The sequence below is a fragment of the Staurois parvus genome, unplaced genomic scaffold, assembly GCF_062004578.1.
Source record: "Staurois parvus isolate SC_StPar_1 unplaced genomic scaffold, SC_StPar_1.0 ptg000142l, whole genome shotgun sequence".
NCBI lineage: Eukaryota > Metazoa > Chordata > Amphibia > Anura > Ranidae > Staurois > Staurois parvus.
In genome coordinates this window covers 4,092,221-4,109,795 of record NW_028317938.1, presented here as the reverse complement: position 1 = coordinate 4,109,795, position 17,575 = coordinate 4,092,221, and the positions used below count along the sequence as shown (strand labels likewise).

The 17,575-nt window shown below is 40.9% G+C and overlaps 1 protein-coding gene across 1 annotated transcript in view; it reads right to left on the bottom strand.

The window, feature by feature from the left end:
- The window catches only part of ACACA (acetyl-CoA carboxylase alpha), a 535,652-nt gene that overhangs the window by 78,828 nt on the left and 439,249 nt on the right, over window positions 1–17,575 (bottom strand). The window contains exons 50-53 of the mRNA XM_089673600.1: window positions 16,926–17,103; window positions 14,857–14,969; window positions 8,472–8,626; window positions 8,207–8,377 (exon numbers count right to left, since the gene is read on the bottom strand). Coding sequence (XP_089529726.1) covers window positions 8,207–8,377; window positions 8,472–8,626; window positions 14,857–14,969; window positions 16,926–17,103 — 617 coding nt within the window. The remainder of the gene's footprint in view (window positions 1–8,206; window positions 8,378–8,471; window positions 8,627–14,856; window positions 14,970–16,925; window positions 17,104–17,575) is intronic.

Here is a 17,575-nt window from a genome sequence, read left to right as displayed (position 1 = left end):
TTACAAGGCACAAGCTCCTAAACACATGCAAGCATCGCCTATAAATGCTCATGTATTCCCTCTCAGCCATGTCTGCCCCCCCTTCCCCACACCTCTTTCCAGCCACATCTATCATTGATAGATGTAAAAGCCTAGCAGCTACTTTGAGATTGACCATTGTGAGTGGCTTTCATTTAACAGGAAGATTTTTTACATTTGAGGAACAAGGTGTATGAACAGGAATAAATAGGGGTTTTACATATACAATACTTAGTCACATAGGGCAATTTATTAAAGGAAAAATTCAGATTCTCAAAGTAAAGGTGCCAATACACATGCCAATTCTTGTGACAGAAGAACATTATTTTATTTGAATGTGAAAATATTTATGGCACATACAAGGTGTAACCAATTCTCCCTCGCTAATTAGTATATGATGATATAAACTGACATGTCAATTGACCAAAATGCTGGACATAGTTATCTATAGGCCAATCACACACAAGTTGGGTTTGACACTGAATACAATCAAATGTTCAAAACAGCATGTCTGGCAGCTATATCTTCTGTTGTATGGGAACCATGTTACGAGAATATATAATGATGGGCGCTATAGGACTACCAAGTACAGACAGGAATAAAATAGAAGATCCAGTAGAATTTGAGAAGTGCAGGAAGGGTGCTATGCAGTATGCATCCCTTTACACCCAAATACAAAACGAGGTTACTAAACCCACAACCGTAAAATCAGTCTATATGCAGTAAAACATGCTTGTTATACTCACTGTGGAACCTAAGGGGTTAATCCTCCGCACTGTGTAAATAGAATGTTTGACTCTGTCTTCTCTGATCCTTCCCTTCTTCTACTGCCCCCAATCCATCTGCTGATAGGACAGAGCCTTGAGGGCAAGCTGCACATGCCCAGTTTGGTGTGTACTGCTGGAGAGTTTTTTTTTTCTTGGGAGAGTGCACGTAATCAGCACAGGGCCAATCAACACTGTCCAGAGTGTCAGGGGTTATGCAGCCTCATAGAACAATCAGGGGAGAATGAAAACTTGTCCTACAATCTTTAACAAGTACTCTGCTGGACACTGATAGAAGTCACAAGATAGAAGTCACAAGACTACTCTAACTGCTGATGAGAAAAGGTATTTAGCAGTTTACAGTATATTTACTAAAATAATTGCATTTCCATGTTGTGTGTACTGTGGGAGACCAGATATAGTGAATGCAGGTCCTGGGTTTAGTAACACTTTAAGGCAAATTTCGGTATATTTATATTGAGTAGTTAACCACTTGCCACTCACCAGCGGTACATTTACTGCTAGCTGGTGGCGCAGCCAGGCACCGCCCTGGTTTTCAGGCATGCATGCGCATACTCCTTGCTGACCTGTGCTGTGATTGGACAGCGCGTTAGTCAGCAGGGTTACAGCCAATGATTCTGGCCCTATATCTGCGGATTGGTTACAAACACACAGAACTCTGAACACAGACAGCAATCTGGCTGTTTCTTTTCCTTGAAATAAAATTCAGGGAGAAAAAGCAGCCCGATCTGTGCGTAAAAGCAGCACACATTACACTTGTTAGGCACACAGTTAACCCTTTTACTGCCCCTTGATGTTAACCCCTTCCCAGCAAGTGTTATTAGTACAGTAACAGTGTCCAGTATTATCACTGATCACTGTATTAGTGTCACTAGTGATGTCCATGTCAGTTAGTGTCCCTCCCAGCCAGCGTCTGTTAGTGCCAGGTTGCTGGCCACACTATCACAGTCAAAATATAAGTCTCTGATCACCACCATTACTAGAAAAGCATCTATAACTGTGTAAATTCCAGTATATATACCATGATTTGTAGATTATTCCACACAAACCAATATATACCTATTGGGATTTATTTTTACATTTTGGCCTAAATTTAAGAAGAAATGTGACTTTAATGGATATATTTTATAACAGAAAATAAAAAATATAATTGTTTTCAAAATTTTCTGTCTTTTTTTGTTTATGTAATAAAAAATAAAAACCCAGTGGTGATCATATACTTTTTCTAACACAGCACAAGTATAAGAATTTCTGATTCCTCGCAAGGTCTTCTGAGGTACCAATGAGTTATTGACAGATGTGAAGTTATACCTCAATGCATTTCACACAGAGGAACTTCATTGGGAGAGCAGGGAACATGAACACGTGAAATGGTGCCGTACATTGCAGGAATCCCCCCAGGACCGGAGCAAAAGAGAAGATGGAACCAAGGGGAAGGAATACCCCGGATGTGTGAGGGAGCCCCAAAAAGTGGGTCAAATCCATGGAGCCCTAGAGCCCAACAAACAAAACAAACTCTCCATTTGTATGTTATTCAAAATGGGATTCAAGATGGGAGACAGAAAAAGTTCTTATATTCAAACATCCCCAATATATCCATCTATCCTTGGCCTGCTCCAATTTATTTATTTTCCAATATTTTTATTGAAATTTTTCAAATTACAAATAATGCAATAGACAAGTGTCACATTATAAAAGAAGGTGTCGAACATCACCAAAAAACAGCTGGTTGAATAAACAACAGACATACCTTAGGGAACCAGAAAATCTGTGCAATAATAATTGGATAGCTCAAATATAAAATTCCCAACATTAAGTCCACCATGTACAGGGGAAGCAGTAGTAGGAAACACATGGATCGCACAGAACAAGCATCATAGAAAATACGACAAATATTGTAGAACAAATAAAAAATGAACTCAACTAGCACCAGAAAACGAAAAGATAAAAGAGACAGTAGAAAGTGAGATAAAGAGAGTAACAGAAATGAGAGGAGAAGAGGGCCAAATTGGGAAGTACTAAGGCACGGAGATGTATCGAATCCACAGGTCCCACGTTTTATCAAATTTGTTAGTATTATTGTATAAAACACAGGTGAGTCTGTAGTTAATCTTGATCCAATTTAATTTGTTCTTAACATATTCAAGCGGAATAAGTGACCTCCAATATTTAGCAATAGTGATTCTCGCTGCTAACACAATATACGTAAGCAATTTAAGGATTTTTTTTGATACTGTAAGTGGAAATTTATGGAAGAGGGCCATCTCCGGGGCTCTACGAACATTAACCTCTAGCACCGTGTAGATAAGGTTAAACATGCGGATCCAAAATAACTGTCGGACATTGCCACCAAACGTGAAACAGAACCCATCTGGCCGCAACGCCGAAAGCACATTGGTGAGGTAGAAGGATACATCCTCGCCGTCCGAGTTGGGACCAGGCACCATCGCAATAGTGTTTTATAGTTTGCTTCAATTAAGGCAGTATTTAGATAATGCCAGGGCTATGTCTTGCCAATCAGATAGATCATAACTAACATTCAGGTCCCATTCCCATTGATCCATATAGGGGAGATTACAGTTTGGATCAGCAAGAAGGGCGTACACCACAGAAATATGGCCTCTAGAGAGATTCGTATGCGGACAGGACATTTCAAAATTGGTAAGAATGGGTGGTCCATCCAATAAAACAATTTTCAAGCAGATAAAAGTGGCAATATGATTATATCTAAAAATTTCAGTGGGGGGCATCTGAAGTTTCTCTGTAAAGTACTAAGGAGGATAAACTAGGGCACCCCGGAGGTAGTCTCCTATCGGCAGCAATCCTTTGTTGATCCACCATTGGAATGGGGCCGGGACAAGACCAGTTACAAATTCAGGGTTACAAAAAACTGGGAGTAAGGGAGTGTGCGGGGAGGCTAATGATTTCCGATGGCGTACTCTATCCCAGACTGTCAACGAGAAAGACAGAGTAGGACATAAGATAGGGGGGCAAAATCTATTAGAAAGCCATTTAAGGAGCCGACCACTAAAGGATGGCAGGAAAGAGCTTCAATAGAAACCCAGAGGGGAGAAGATCCCTTAGCGGTAGTATAGGCCAATTGTGCAATTTGAGCAGCTTGGAAATAGTCATGGAGATTAGGAAGGCCAATCCCACCCTGCGACTTTAAAGTGTATAATGTGTTCTGGTTCATAGGAGGCCTTCTATCGTTCCAAACAAAACAAAGCACTTCTAACTGTAGCTCGCATCTCGGAATTGGTATCGGTAAGGTCCTAAAGAAGTATAACAATCAAGGTAAAAACGTCATTTTAATAAAGTTGATCCTGCCAAACCAAAATATAGAGTAAGCAGCCCAACGACGAAGATCTTCCTTAAGTTGTTTGAAAAGAGAGGGATGGATCACTTGGTTTAGGGTCTCAATTGAGGCTGTCAAATTAACCCCAAAATATGGTAAAGAGTTGTGGGCCCATTGAAAGTCGTATATAGCTGGAAGCTGTTGCTCCATTGAAGAGGGTAACAAAACATTAAGGGCTGTCATTTTAAGAGAGTTTAGAGTCAGCGCAGAAAGTTCAGAGAAGTGACTCAAAAGAGATAATAGATTAGGTAAAGTGGCCAGAGGGGATGCAATATACATGATAACATCATCAGCAAATAAAGCGCAATTATGTTCCTGATGACCACAGTGGACCCTCTGTGGATTCCGGCATGAGAGCAGATCGCCATAGCTAAGGGTTCTATTGCCAATTCAAAAAGTAGTGGGGAGAGTGGGCAATCCCGTCTAGTGCCGCGTCAAATTTGGAACACGGGGGATCTGTAACCTCTAATGGACACTTGAGCTGAAGGGGTGTTGTATAATGACTGCAATAGCGTGAGAAATGCAGGACCAAATCCAAAAGCTTGCAAAACAGTAAACAAATATTCCTAGGTTAAGCTATCAAAAGCTTTATGGAGGTCCAAAGAAAGAAGCAGCAACTCCCCAGAAAGAGGGGCAACCCAATTAGAGCGAACAGCAGAAATCAAAGCTATGGACCTTCGAATCTGATCTAACGTTTGGCGACCAGATATGAAACCCAATTGGTCTTTGTGAACATACTGCGCCAAAAAGGAATTAAGACGCAGGGTCAAAAGTTTTGTCAATATTTTCAGGTCACAATTTATTAGCGAAATAGGCCGATAATTAACCACTTGCCTACCAGGCACTTATACCCCCTTCCTGCCCAGGCCAATTTTCAGCGCTGTCACTGATGGGCATTGAAAGGCGGCACAGATAGGCAGCATTGGACACGGCTGATCACATGGTAAAAGGTCGCTGTGATTGGCCTTTTACCGCATCCTACGGACACAGCTGATCATGGAGATCGCCGGGTTGGTGCTCCCGGGAGGGCGCTTTTTTGGGAGGACTTCATATGATGCCCTCCCAGGACTGGACAACCGTTGCTGTAGCCATCATTCGGCTATAGCACGGTTGCCAAGTGGTTAAGGATATAAGTTGCGTCTTTATTAGGTTTAGGAATAACGCTAATATATGCTTTATTTTCATCTAAAGGAATCACACCATCTTCTCTCAAGGAATTGAAGTTAAGAGCCATATGGGAGAGAAGTTGGTCAGAGAAGGTGTTATAGTAGACATCTGGTAAACCGTTGGGGCATGGGGACTTATGTGACGTTAGCATTTTAATAACTTTACCAAGTTCCTCACTAGTTATAGGTCGTTCCATAAGTTCCCTGTGGGAATCGGCAAGTGATGAAAGCTGCAAGGGTCCCAAAAAATCTTTAAGCATGGAAGGCTCAACAGGCTGTATAAGAATAGATTATTAAATTCTTGAAAGATCTTCTGAGGATCCTGTGAGATGTGACCTCCCGGAAGCCTAAGCGTCAAGTAAGTATGCTTAGAGGTGTTTAAGGGCTAAGAGAGAACCCGGTTTGTCTCGCCATGTGAAGAATTTATGATTCATCCATCGTAGCTGTTTTTCCACTTTTGTGGTGAGACAAAGATTAAGCTCTAAACGAGCCTGTTCTACTCTAAGTAACAAGTCCGGGGTTAGAGTAATTTTATGTTGGGCCAGTAAAGCCTCGTATTGCTTGGTTTTGGCAGAGATCAACCCTTCTTGAGATTGCTTAAGTCTAGAGGATAGTTGGATAAAAAAATCTCTGAAAGAAGCTTTACGAACTGCCCAGTTAATAGCAGGGGTCGCGTCTTCCGCTTTATTAATGGTAAAGTAATAGTTCAAATGCTCCACTACTTCAAGGCGAGTTGACTCATTGCTAAGAAGGGACTCATTCAATCGCCAGTGTGACTTGGCCAGATTGGCAGTTACATTGGAGAGTGTTAGCATGCCCCGGTGGGGTCATGATCTGACCAGGGTGTTGATACAATTTTAGCCAAAAGCAATTTAGGCATAAGCTCCATTGGGAGAAATTTCCGCTAAAATGGCATTGCCTTCCAGGTCGAGAGCTAAAGATTGAAACAGGGATTGAAAAAAGGCTAACTTATTCACATCAGGGGCATAGTAAATCAGAAAAGTCCCTAAGTTTCCCCCAAAGTGGCTTTTAACCAATAGATATCGCCTGTCCTTGTCTCGTATCACTTTAGATTCAGTAAAGGATAACCACTGGGCCAGAGAGAGCGCTACCCCTTGTTTTTTCTCAGACGCATTAGCAAAAAAGCACACAGGGAAATCTCTATGAATATACCTAGGTGTGAAAGAGGAGACAAAATGGGTTTCCTACAGCGCAACTATATCAGCTCCCAGGGAATCAGAAAAAATATAATCAGAAAAAACCTTGAGACGCTTAGAGGGGGATCCCAAACCTTGCACATTATGGGAAAGTAAGCGAACAACGCTACTATTAGGTCTTAAGGTGGACATGGAAAAATTCAAAACAGCGATGGGGAGACCCACACATCCACCCGTATGGGAGAACGAGAATCCAGGACCGAATAAAAATTCTAGAGATGACCCTAAAATAAAAGCAATAAAAACAAGTGAGGAAAAAAAGGGAAGAGACAAAAGACACGGAACCCAGGAAATGGCTAGCGTCAGTTCAAGTGACAAAACAACAATATGCAGCATAAAAAAGTAGAACACTAAATAACCCAGACACAAGGTCAAGGAATGGAAGAGCCTCCGCCAAAGCAAAGCAGTGGAGAGAGTTTTTCAATCAGGGAGAGCAAATAAGGGAGAGCACATGGACTCTTCCTGGCGCCATGGGGTCTGTAAAAGACATGATAAAGGTTCCTAACATGAGAAATAGAATACCTGACATATATCCAATCTAGCCAGTAAACAGATAAAAAGCAATATAACTAAAGCAATATACCAATTCCAAGAACAACTGAGGCAATATTTCTGACCATTGCTGGTAGGCCTCTAATCCGGAAATTGTACCGGTGGGCGCGCTTCTCAAGGTCGTCTATTTTCATATAAGCTTCATCCAGGTGGCCCTGTAGGTCAGCAACCCTTTTAGAATTCTGAGACACTCTGTGCACTGTATCATCAACTTTAGATTCAATGTTCTCCAGGCGATTTCCGATCTCCCTGAAATCCTGCTTTAAATCAGAGGCCAGTTTAGTGATAGCTTTTTCCAATTCTCTCTGAAGTAAATCAGCAAAGCGAGTATTAAGAACAGAGTCCCCGGAATAGTGCAGGGCCACAGATGGATAAGCAGGAGAACCCACAGGACCGTCGGGGGCAGAATAATAGCCGCTAATTTGGCTAGTGAAGATGTCAGCCATTTCCTTGTCAAGCAGAGAAGAAGCCTGGGAATCATGGCCTGGTGATGAGTGGACCTGGCAGGGCTAGAGGGGGCAGAAAGAACACTCACGTGACCCAGGGAGTAAGGAGAGCCATCACTCTCGTGTCCCAGGACTGCAGGAGAGGAGCTGGGCCCACTGTGGAGGAGGCTGCATCCTCTGTGCTGTAGAAGAGCTCTGGGATCCAGAGCTGGCCGCCATCTTACCACCTCCTCCCTTCTGCATCGCGGCCGTGCGGGTTTTATCGCTGGTCAGGTGGGCATTGGAGGTCCCCCACCTCCTCCGCAAGGTAAGCCGGTGGGTGGCAGGGAGGAACGGGGTCAGGAGTTGCAATATTTTCCCCTAAGGGTGCCGGGAGTGTGCGAAGCAGTCAGGGCTGCGCTCTCCCGGCCTGCTCCAAGTTAAAACTATTTTTTGTCTCCCATCTTGAGTCTCTAGTACTTTTTGATTTGCATCCAATGTGGCTGTGTAGAACTATAGTAGGGTTACCAGAGTTTTTCATTTGAGGGCAAAGTATTGAAATACTGTGGAATTTATGAGCTCTTCATAAATAACGTATGAATATCCCTCAAAACATTCCTGCTAACACAAGATCAGCTAGTAAATTCCCAATTTAGAAAGAAATGTAAGTTCAGTATGTTGGCATTACCTTGACAGTTCCCTCCACTTCTACGAACCATCGTCTCAGCATAGCCTGAATTTGCCCATCAGTTAGTTCTGGATTCGCAGCATGGATTTTCTTTTTCGCTACATCTTCCAAAAGGAGCCTTCTAAGCCTCCAGTAGAAAAATGTCCTAGACGTCTTCCACTCCAGAACATCCTGCATTTAGAAAATTATAAAACATTATCAAATAATTAATCAATGAAGATGAATGGTGGCTATAGTATCCAAAATAATTACACTTGATGCTTACAGTGATAACCCCCTTTTCTTGCATTCTGCCAGGTGTATCGTGCAGATCTGCAAACTGCACTGCAACTTGATGGTATATAGGGATCAGAAATTCTTCTCTCTCTTTCAGTTTGTTTTCCAACTCTTTGCAATCAGCAGGACTCAGTTCTGGAGTTCCTAAAATGCAATATTTTAACACGTGAAAGAATATGCTAAGCTGTCACAGCAAAGCACGCAGCAAACAATTAGCAGAATCGATGTAAAAAAAATGAAAAAGAATCACTGGGGAAGTGATGGTAGACATGTTATATCCTGAAAAACATACTAGTCCGTTACCGCTAGACCATGGTAGAGCACATGTACAGTGGGGAAAAAAAGTATTTAGTCAACCACCAATTGTGCAAGTTCTCCCGCTTACAATGATGAGAGAGGCCTGTAATTGGCATCATAGGTAGACCTCAACTATGAGAGACAAAATGAGAAAAAAAATCCAGACAATCACATTGGCTGATTTGGAAAGAATTTATTTGCAAATTATGGTGGAAAATAAGTATTTGGTCACTTACAAACAAGCAAGATTTCTGGCTCTCACAGACCTGTACCTTCTTCTTTAAGAGGCTCCTCTGTCCTGCACTCATTACCTGTATCAATGGCACCTGTTTGAACTTGTTATCAGTATAAAAGACACCTGTCCACAACCTCAAACAGTCACACTCCAAACTCCACTATGGTGAAGACCAAAGAGCTGTTGAAGGACACCAGAAACAAAATTGTAGACCTGCACCAGGCTGGGAAGACTGAATCTGCAATAGGCAAGCAGCTTGGTGTGAAAAAATCAACTGTGGGAGCAATAATTAGAAAATGGAAGACATACAAGACCACTGATAATCTCCCTCGATCTGGGGCTCTACACAAGATCTCACCCCGTGGGGTCAAAATGATCACAAGAGCGGTGATCAAAAATTCCAGGACCACACGGGGGGACCTAGTGAATGACCTGCAGAGAGCTGGGACCAACGTAACAAAGGCTACCATCAGTAACACACTACGCCGCCAGGGACTCAGATCCTGCAGTGCCGGACATGTCCCCCTGCTTAAGCCAGTACATGTCAGGGCCCGTCTGAAGTTTGCTAGAGAGCATTTGGATGATCCAGAAGAGGATTGGGAGAATGTCATATGGTCAGATGAAACCAAAATAGAACTGTTTGGTAGAAACACAACTCGTTGTGTTTGGAGGAGAGAGAATGCTGAGTTGCATCCAAAGAACACCATACCTACTGTGAAGCATGGGAGTGGCAACATCATGCTTTGGGGCTGTTTCTCCGCAAAGGGACCAGGACAACTGATCCATGTACAGGACAGAATGAATGGGGCCATGTATCGTGAGATTTTGAGTGCAAACCTTCTTCCATCAGCAAGGGCGTTGAAGATGAAACGTGGCTGGGTCTTCCAACATGACAATGATCCCCAACATACCACCCAGACAACGAAGGAGTGGCTTCGTAAGAAGCATTTCAAGGTCCTGGAGTGGCCTAGCCAGTTTCCAGATCTCAACCCCATAGAAAACCTTTGGAGGGAGTTGAAAGTCCGTGTTGCCCAGTGACAGCCCCAAAACATCACTGCTCTAGAGGAGATCTGCATGGAGGAATGGGCTAACATACCAGCAACAGTGTGTGCCAACCTTGTGAAGACTTACAGGAAACGTTTGACCTCTGTCATTGCCAACAAAGGATATATAACAAAGTATTGAGATGAACTTTTGATATTGACCAAATAAATACTTATTTTCCACCATAATTTGCAAATAAATTCTTTCCAAATCAGCCAATGTGATTGTCTGGATTTTTTTTCTCATTTTGTCTCTCATAGTTGAGGTCTACCTATGATGCCAATTACAGGCCTCTCTCATCTTTTTAAGTGGGAGAACTTGCACAATTGGTGGCTGACTAAATACTTTTTTTCCCCACTGTACAGTACAACAGTACCAGCTGTGATGTAAGCCAAGGTATGTATACTTTATGTCTGTTAATAATAATCATATTCAAAGCCACTAGGCCAGTAACACAAAAAATTATATATTAGGTGGAAAGATCACTCATAGTAACTGATTATTTTTAAAGAATACATGTTCCTCACAACTGAGCCACCATAATTAAAAGTGTGGCTACTGCAGCCATTCAATTAATGTTGAAGAAGCAAAACAACAGGTACCAACCAAGCCTGTTGTTAATATGCCACAACAAACACTGGAAACAGAAACAGTGAAGAGAGGGCAGATTTGTCAATCTGTTAGTTGACCGTGAGTTGGTTCCATCATTTTGTCTGCTAAGCAGCAGTAGAAATTATCAAAATACCAGTTGTGCACCACTGTAAGCAGTGGAAAGAATCATGGCAGGTTCTGGAATAGAAGCAATTATGTAAAGAGAATATACACTATATTGCCAAAAGTATTGGCAACACCTGCCTTTACACGCACATGAACTTTAATGGCATCCCAGTCTTTGTCCGTAGGATTCACTATTGACTTGGCCAACCCTTTGCAACTATAACAGCCTTAACTCTTCTGGGAAGGCTGTCCACAAGGTTTAGGAGTGTGTCTATGGGAAAGTTTGACCATTCTTCCTGAAGCACATTTGTGAGGTCAGGCAATGATGTCAGATGAGAAAGCCTGGCATGCAGTCTCTGCTCTAATTCATCCCAAAGGTATTTTGGGTTAAGGTCAGGACTTTGTGCAGGCCAGTCAAGTTCCTCCACCCCAAACTCACTCATCCATGTCTTTATGGACCTTACTTTATGCACTGGTGCGCAGTCATGTTGGAACAGGAAGGGGTCATCCCCAAACTGTTCCCACAAATTTGGGAGCATGAAATTGTCCAAAATGTTTTGGTATGCTGACGACTTAAGCGTTCCCTTCAGTGGAACTAAGGGGACAAGCCCAACCCCTGAAACACAACCCCACACCATAATTCCCCCTCCACCAAATTTTACACTTGGCACAATGCAGTCAGGCAAGTACCGTTCTCCTGGCAATCGCCAAACCCAGACACATCCATCAGACTGCCAGAGAGAGAAGCGTGATTCTTCACTCCAGAGAACATGTCTCCACTGCTCTAGAGTTCAGTGATAGCTTGCTTTACACCACTGCATCCAACGCTTTGCATTGCACTTGGTGATGTAAGGCTTTGATGCAACTTCTTGGCCATGGAAACCCATTCCATGAAGCTCTCTATGCACTGTTGTTGTGCTAATCTGAAGGCCACATGAAGTTTGGTGGTCTTTAGCTATTGACTCTGCAGACAGTTGGCAACTTCTGCGCACTGTGTCCTTCAGCATGCCCCCGCTCTGTCATTTTACGCGGTCTATCACTTTGTGGCTGAGTTGCTTTTGTTCCCAGTTGCTTTCACTTTGTTATAATACCACTAACAGTTGACCGTGGAATATTTAGTAGCAAGTATATTTCACAAATGGACTTATTGCACTGGTGGCAACCTGATACAGTACCACGCTTCAATTCACTGAGCTCCTGAGAGCGACCCATTCTTCCACAAATGTTTGCAGAAGCAGTTTGCATGCTTGATTTTATACACCTGTGGCCATGGAGGTGATTGGAACACCTGAATCCAATGATTTGGAGGGGTGTCCCAATACTTTTGGCAATATAGTGTATGTTTCCCTGACTTTTGCTCTTAGTGAGATATCTGTCAATCCATGGCCGGCCAGGGGCCAGGAGCCAGGAGAACACAGAAACAATCACTTGGTAAAGGTATTCTATGACTGTGAAAAGGATCACTTTTGTACTGTCTGCATTAAAGGCCTGTGCTTTCTTTTATAAGGTATTGGCCTTTGTTACAGAGAATAAAACATGAGCATATAAAATAATACTCATGAAAGATAAGTGTCCTGATCTGATATTCCCTAAAAAAAATGTAAGGCAGACAAATCGTGGATTTCTTTATTCTTTCTTATTCTCATATGTTCAACCAAAAAGTTTGAAATTGCTGCATTACTGTTCTATGAAAATGCATTCAAAACACAAAAGCAACACATTAACTTTGTCATTTCTATTTCAGTCTACCACAGTAGCTAAAACGTGATAAATGTCATTTCTAAAATATAAAATATATTCACTTCTGTCAAGCAGTAATTCTATACTGCAGAATAGTAAATCAGCCATATTGTACTGTAATATACCATAACATAATGTATCCTACAAGTGTGTATGCTAGAAACTGCAAATTTCTAAGAATTTCAGCACTTATATTGCACATTTGCATTTTACGACTTTTTACTTTTGTACAAATCCGCATTCTGCGTTTTAAATGCAATAAAAACTAATTGATACAGAAAATTTCTGTAAATATTTTATTTTGTGTTTTCCCACTCCTACCCTGCAACAAAAAATACCTAGCAGATAAATAATAAATATAAAAGATATAAAGCCTCACACAGTGACTTTCATAAAGATAATCTGCTAGGGTAATAGAGTCTGAGGGGTTAAAGGAGGCAGTGAACCCCTGGCTAATGACAGAAATTCAGCAGGCAGCTTATGATAAATGGAGCTCTCCCCATTTCTGCTGAAGTCAGCATGAACCACGACCCCACGGCTTGTTTGTGGCAAATGGAGTGCGTGAAATATCAAAGGGCAGCGATCCAGAAGAAGTCCAACTTTGACAAATTTTAAATTGGCCAGAAAGAAAAATCTGAAAAAAAGGCATTACCCTGTATTCTACAATTGTACCTTCATTCAACTGTACTGAATAAGTAGCCGAACAATGTAAGAAAACAGATGAATTGGTAAGCAGTTCTGATCACCTATAGAAGAGGTCTATCTTTGACATACGTTAAATCTTTTCTTCTATCATACAAATACAGATGACTTCATCCTAAATCTCTGACCTATCTTAAACCTTCAAACTTTAAAATATTAATAGATAGGACAAGGAGACAAATTGCATAAAACATAAGTAGGCAGTGAGAAAATACTAAACCTAAAGTTCTAGGGAAGCAAAAGACATCTTTCATAATCTGGAGCATGAAAAATAAATACATAGGCATCTGTTAACAACACTGGTACTTGAAAAACGGAGTAATAATAATATCTGTTACCTGAAACAAAAGTTGTAAGAAGTATAACATTTTATATTGAGAATATTACCCATCTTTACACACGTCAGACATGTTCTAAAACCTTTTCAAAGTTGAATCAGATCTAAAGAATTGACTTCCAGTTAACAAAAATATACTTTTTAACACCAATCAAAGAATGCGATTCCTGGGGCAGAGTGATGAACATTTTGGTGTAGGGTATTTTTTTTATCTTTCTTTCTTCCCCCACCCTTCTCTTATTTACATTTTTCTTTTTTTGCTCTTCTAACTTGCTTTAGCCCACTAATCTACACATTTAAATGACCAGCCCTCACAGCAGTTAACTGAAAGCATAGCCCATGTTTTTATTGTCCTCTATCACTGAGTGATCCCAATATTACACCAATGTTGGTGTGCATCATATTGGCTAGTGCCCCTGTTATCCAAAGATTCCCCCTCTTGACAAAGACCTACGTGTTATCCTTTGAGCATCAGCTGTATTTATCTTTTGTTATTATGCTGATTTAATTTGGGACTATTCACCAAGTGGAAGATCCCATGGATTGTGCACCCTGGAATGATTCTGGGAAAGACCACATCATGGATGAGCTGGTTCTTGTTGCCAGCATGTTCCATTTTTTTTGATTAGCTATAGTCTACAAATAGATGGGCTTTTCATTAAAGACTATTGTGAGTGTCAGATATACACAGTATACCAGCTTTAGGAATAGACTAGCAATCCCTGATCCAGCAGCAGGCCTCAGTATAAAGATCCAGAGATCAGCTTACTGGAGGTAAATATACAGAACTGCACAGAGAGCGAGATGGGACTTTTCAGTGAAGGGCACAAAAAAGTAAGTCTTTGTTTTACCTTCACGTTCCACTCCACCGGCTCTTTCAAATCCACTATTCTTCTTTATACAGACTAATTAGCGCAATTATGGATAAGCAAATTTCAAACTTTTTGTTAAAATTAAACAGTCAATTCTATATATCCATATCAATCTGTTTCCCTCTGGATAATGACCATTGCCTACTGCCCTGCAGAGCAGCGACACCTAACAGTCACATGGGAAGAAGTGCTGTGAGGATGGAGATTGACTACCTTCACCATCCCTGTGCTGTGCAAGATGCAATATGGCAATGCCCAGTTAGGAAGGGGTAACCATGTCAACAGGGATAGACAAGAGCAGAATTCACCGATCTGTTGTCTATAAACTAAATAGCTTATATTTGGCGTCATGTTCTGTAAACATTAGTAAAGCAAAGAGTTGTTTTAATGTCCTAATTTTGAAATGTACTAAAATGTAATAAACACCTACCTAATCTCTCTGCCAGGTGAATGTAAACTGGATCAACTCTCCGCATTGTCTTTACCAAATCCTTTCTTCTAAACTTTATTTCAACAGTTCCCTCAGGTTCCAGGACACCACCTCTGCAAAATATCCAAAGTTAAATGAATAGTTCACAAATATTTATAAAATGTTTCAACAATTATGTTTTCATTGCAGCAGCAACTTTTCTTTAAAACTGTGTGATATCTGTATCTGCATGTGATGTGGACAGCGTTCTTTCATTTCTTCAACCATTTCTTCAAAAACCAACTCCAGCCAAAGCTACTTTTGTGTTTTTGGTTAGAGTGAAGAAGAGCAATAAACTCTTCCTGTTTTTATTACCGTCTGTTCCAGCTGAGATTTCCCTTCACTTCCTGTCTTGGTGACCACACAGGAAGTGAGGTCTTTCCAACGTGGACAAACATCAGTAAATGACCTCACTATGCTTAGGGCCCCTTAATCCTGAAGCGTTGTGGCATGCATGTTGCCACAACACGTGCAAGCCATACACGTTCAGTTGCATTTCAACACACAAAAGAAACGTACATGTGTTGCAGCATATGACAACACACCACCGTGGTTTATGGTGTGCTACACTCCTAAAAAAAATGATCAATTTTAATGTCTGTTGTGGTGCATTGGCAACCCATTCAAATAAATGTTTTTGCAACACACCAATCTGGAAAAGTGTGAATGGGTGCTAAGAAAAGAATTCATTATCCTTCAATGAATGTTGCTAGCACAACATGGGTGAGTGGCTTGGGTCCTGACTGCTAGCACTTTTTTATTTGTACATAAATGCCGATGGTGGCTTTTGTCCCAACTCACCAACCTGCAGCCTGTCAGACCTATAGCATATAGCAAAGGAGAGCACTTATTTCAGCTCTGTGCTACAGGTCAGACATGCAGTGGGTGGGCTGGTGGGCTGGGACAGAAGCTTACACCTGAATAATTTACAGGTATAAAAAAATGCAGGCAGTCACAACATTGGGACCGAAGACATTAATAAAATTGGTGCTGAAGATGGTTTTGTCATAGGGGGTGGGGGGCACTAGCATCACCCCTGCACTCTGTACATTATGCTATCCTGACCCCTATGCTCTGCATGTTATGCACTCCTGACCCCAGCGATCTGTGCATTATGCACTTTTGATTCAGAGCAGGCGCAACCCCGATATGATGATGCTGGAGTCAGTTGCAGCAATTTTCTTTCAGACCGGCTTTCCTAAACTCTGCTCAGCCAGATAAATTTTGTGGGTGTGGCTAAAGATGGGGGGATGCTTTTATAGGTGCGAACAAGGTTATTACGATTTTCCCAGATTTAATTTTCAAAATCTGGTAACCATAGGGTAACACAAGCCCAATCTTTTGTCAGTAAAAATTGTTATACCTTATGATAAAACACAAACAAAAAAAATGATGGAAACTCATTATTATGTGGTGTGCATGTATAAATATATACAGTATGTAAAATTATCACTATCCTTTAAGGCAAACATTTCATTCTGTATTATAGCAGCCTATTTACAAAACTCTAAAATGCTATTTTTTTCTGTTACAGGAAATATATCTTCTGACAGTCTTGTCTATTTATACACCTGGGCAATTTCTGTACCCATTTTGGTCACATTTTGACTAAAGAGAAATGAAGTGAATTTATTCAGCAGGTAACTTTTCCAAGAGACATTCTACTGCTATTTCCATGATAATTGATGCCACCTGAAACCAGGGGTAATAAATTATTTTCAACAGTCAGAAGCTAGAGATAGACCATTTAAAATGGAGTATTTTTCTTTTGATTTTTTTTTTCAAATATTGATTTTTTTTTTTTTTACAATCTGTCTATATTTTTCCTGCTTTCCACTTCCATTCCACATCACAAATTTTAATTTCAAACTTTTGTAAAATGGAGAAAAATGTAAAGGCAAAAAAGGGAAAAGTGAGTCAAAAATGAAAACTAATTATTTTATAAATAGACTGGTGAGTTTTATCCTAAATTTTAATATCAATGTGACCAAACATTTTCAAGGTGATATAAAATGTTATAGAAATGTTACCTGCTCTCTTTGTCAGCATACATCTCCATGTGCCTGGGATTGATTGTAGGGTCTATCACTACCCATGATCCACCTCTCAGTTCAGCTTGAGGAGGAACGTATACCAACACAGGCTGACGGTACTCACGTAAGCCATCCACAATGTAGGCTCCAAACTTCAGTACTTGATCATACATGTCTGAAGTTAAAAGAAAGTCACACACGTGTTATTATTACTCATACACGTATGGCATAGATTACTTTCGAAGTGTATCTTTGCTGATAATTTTTAAAATGTTTTCATAGCCATTTCTGCAAACTCACAAGAATGATGGTCTGGAAGTATAAAAAATAAACACAAAACCCTAAACTATGTAATTACTGAGAACAGCTACTTACCTGAATTCAAAATTCTACTTCCCTGGGTGCAAAACTGTAAACTAAGTAATTACTAAGAACATCTACTTCCCTGAGTTCAATAAGAAGGGTACTGACCAACTGTCAAACAACCAATAACTGTCAACCAACCTCTAACCAACCAATCAACCAACCTACTCACAAAGTCCTTCATGTGATATGATGATTCTCATCATTACCAGCTATTACAAGCTGTGATCCAAAAGTGGATACAGCTGGATTCAGTAAGTGCAAATCAATACTTGAACTGGGCA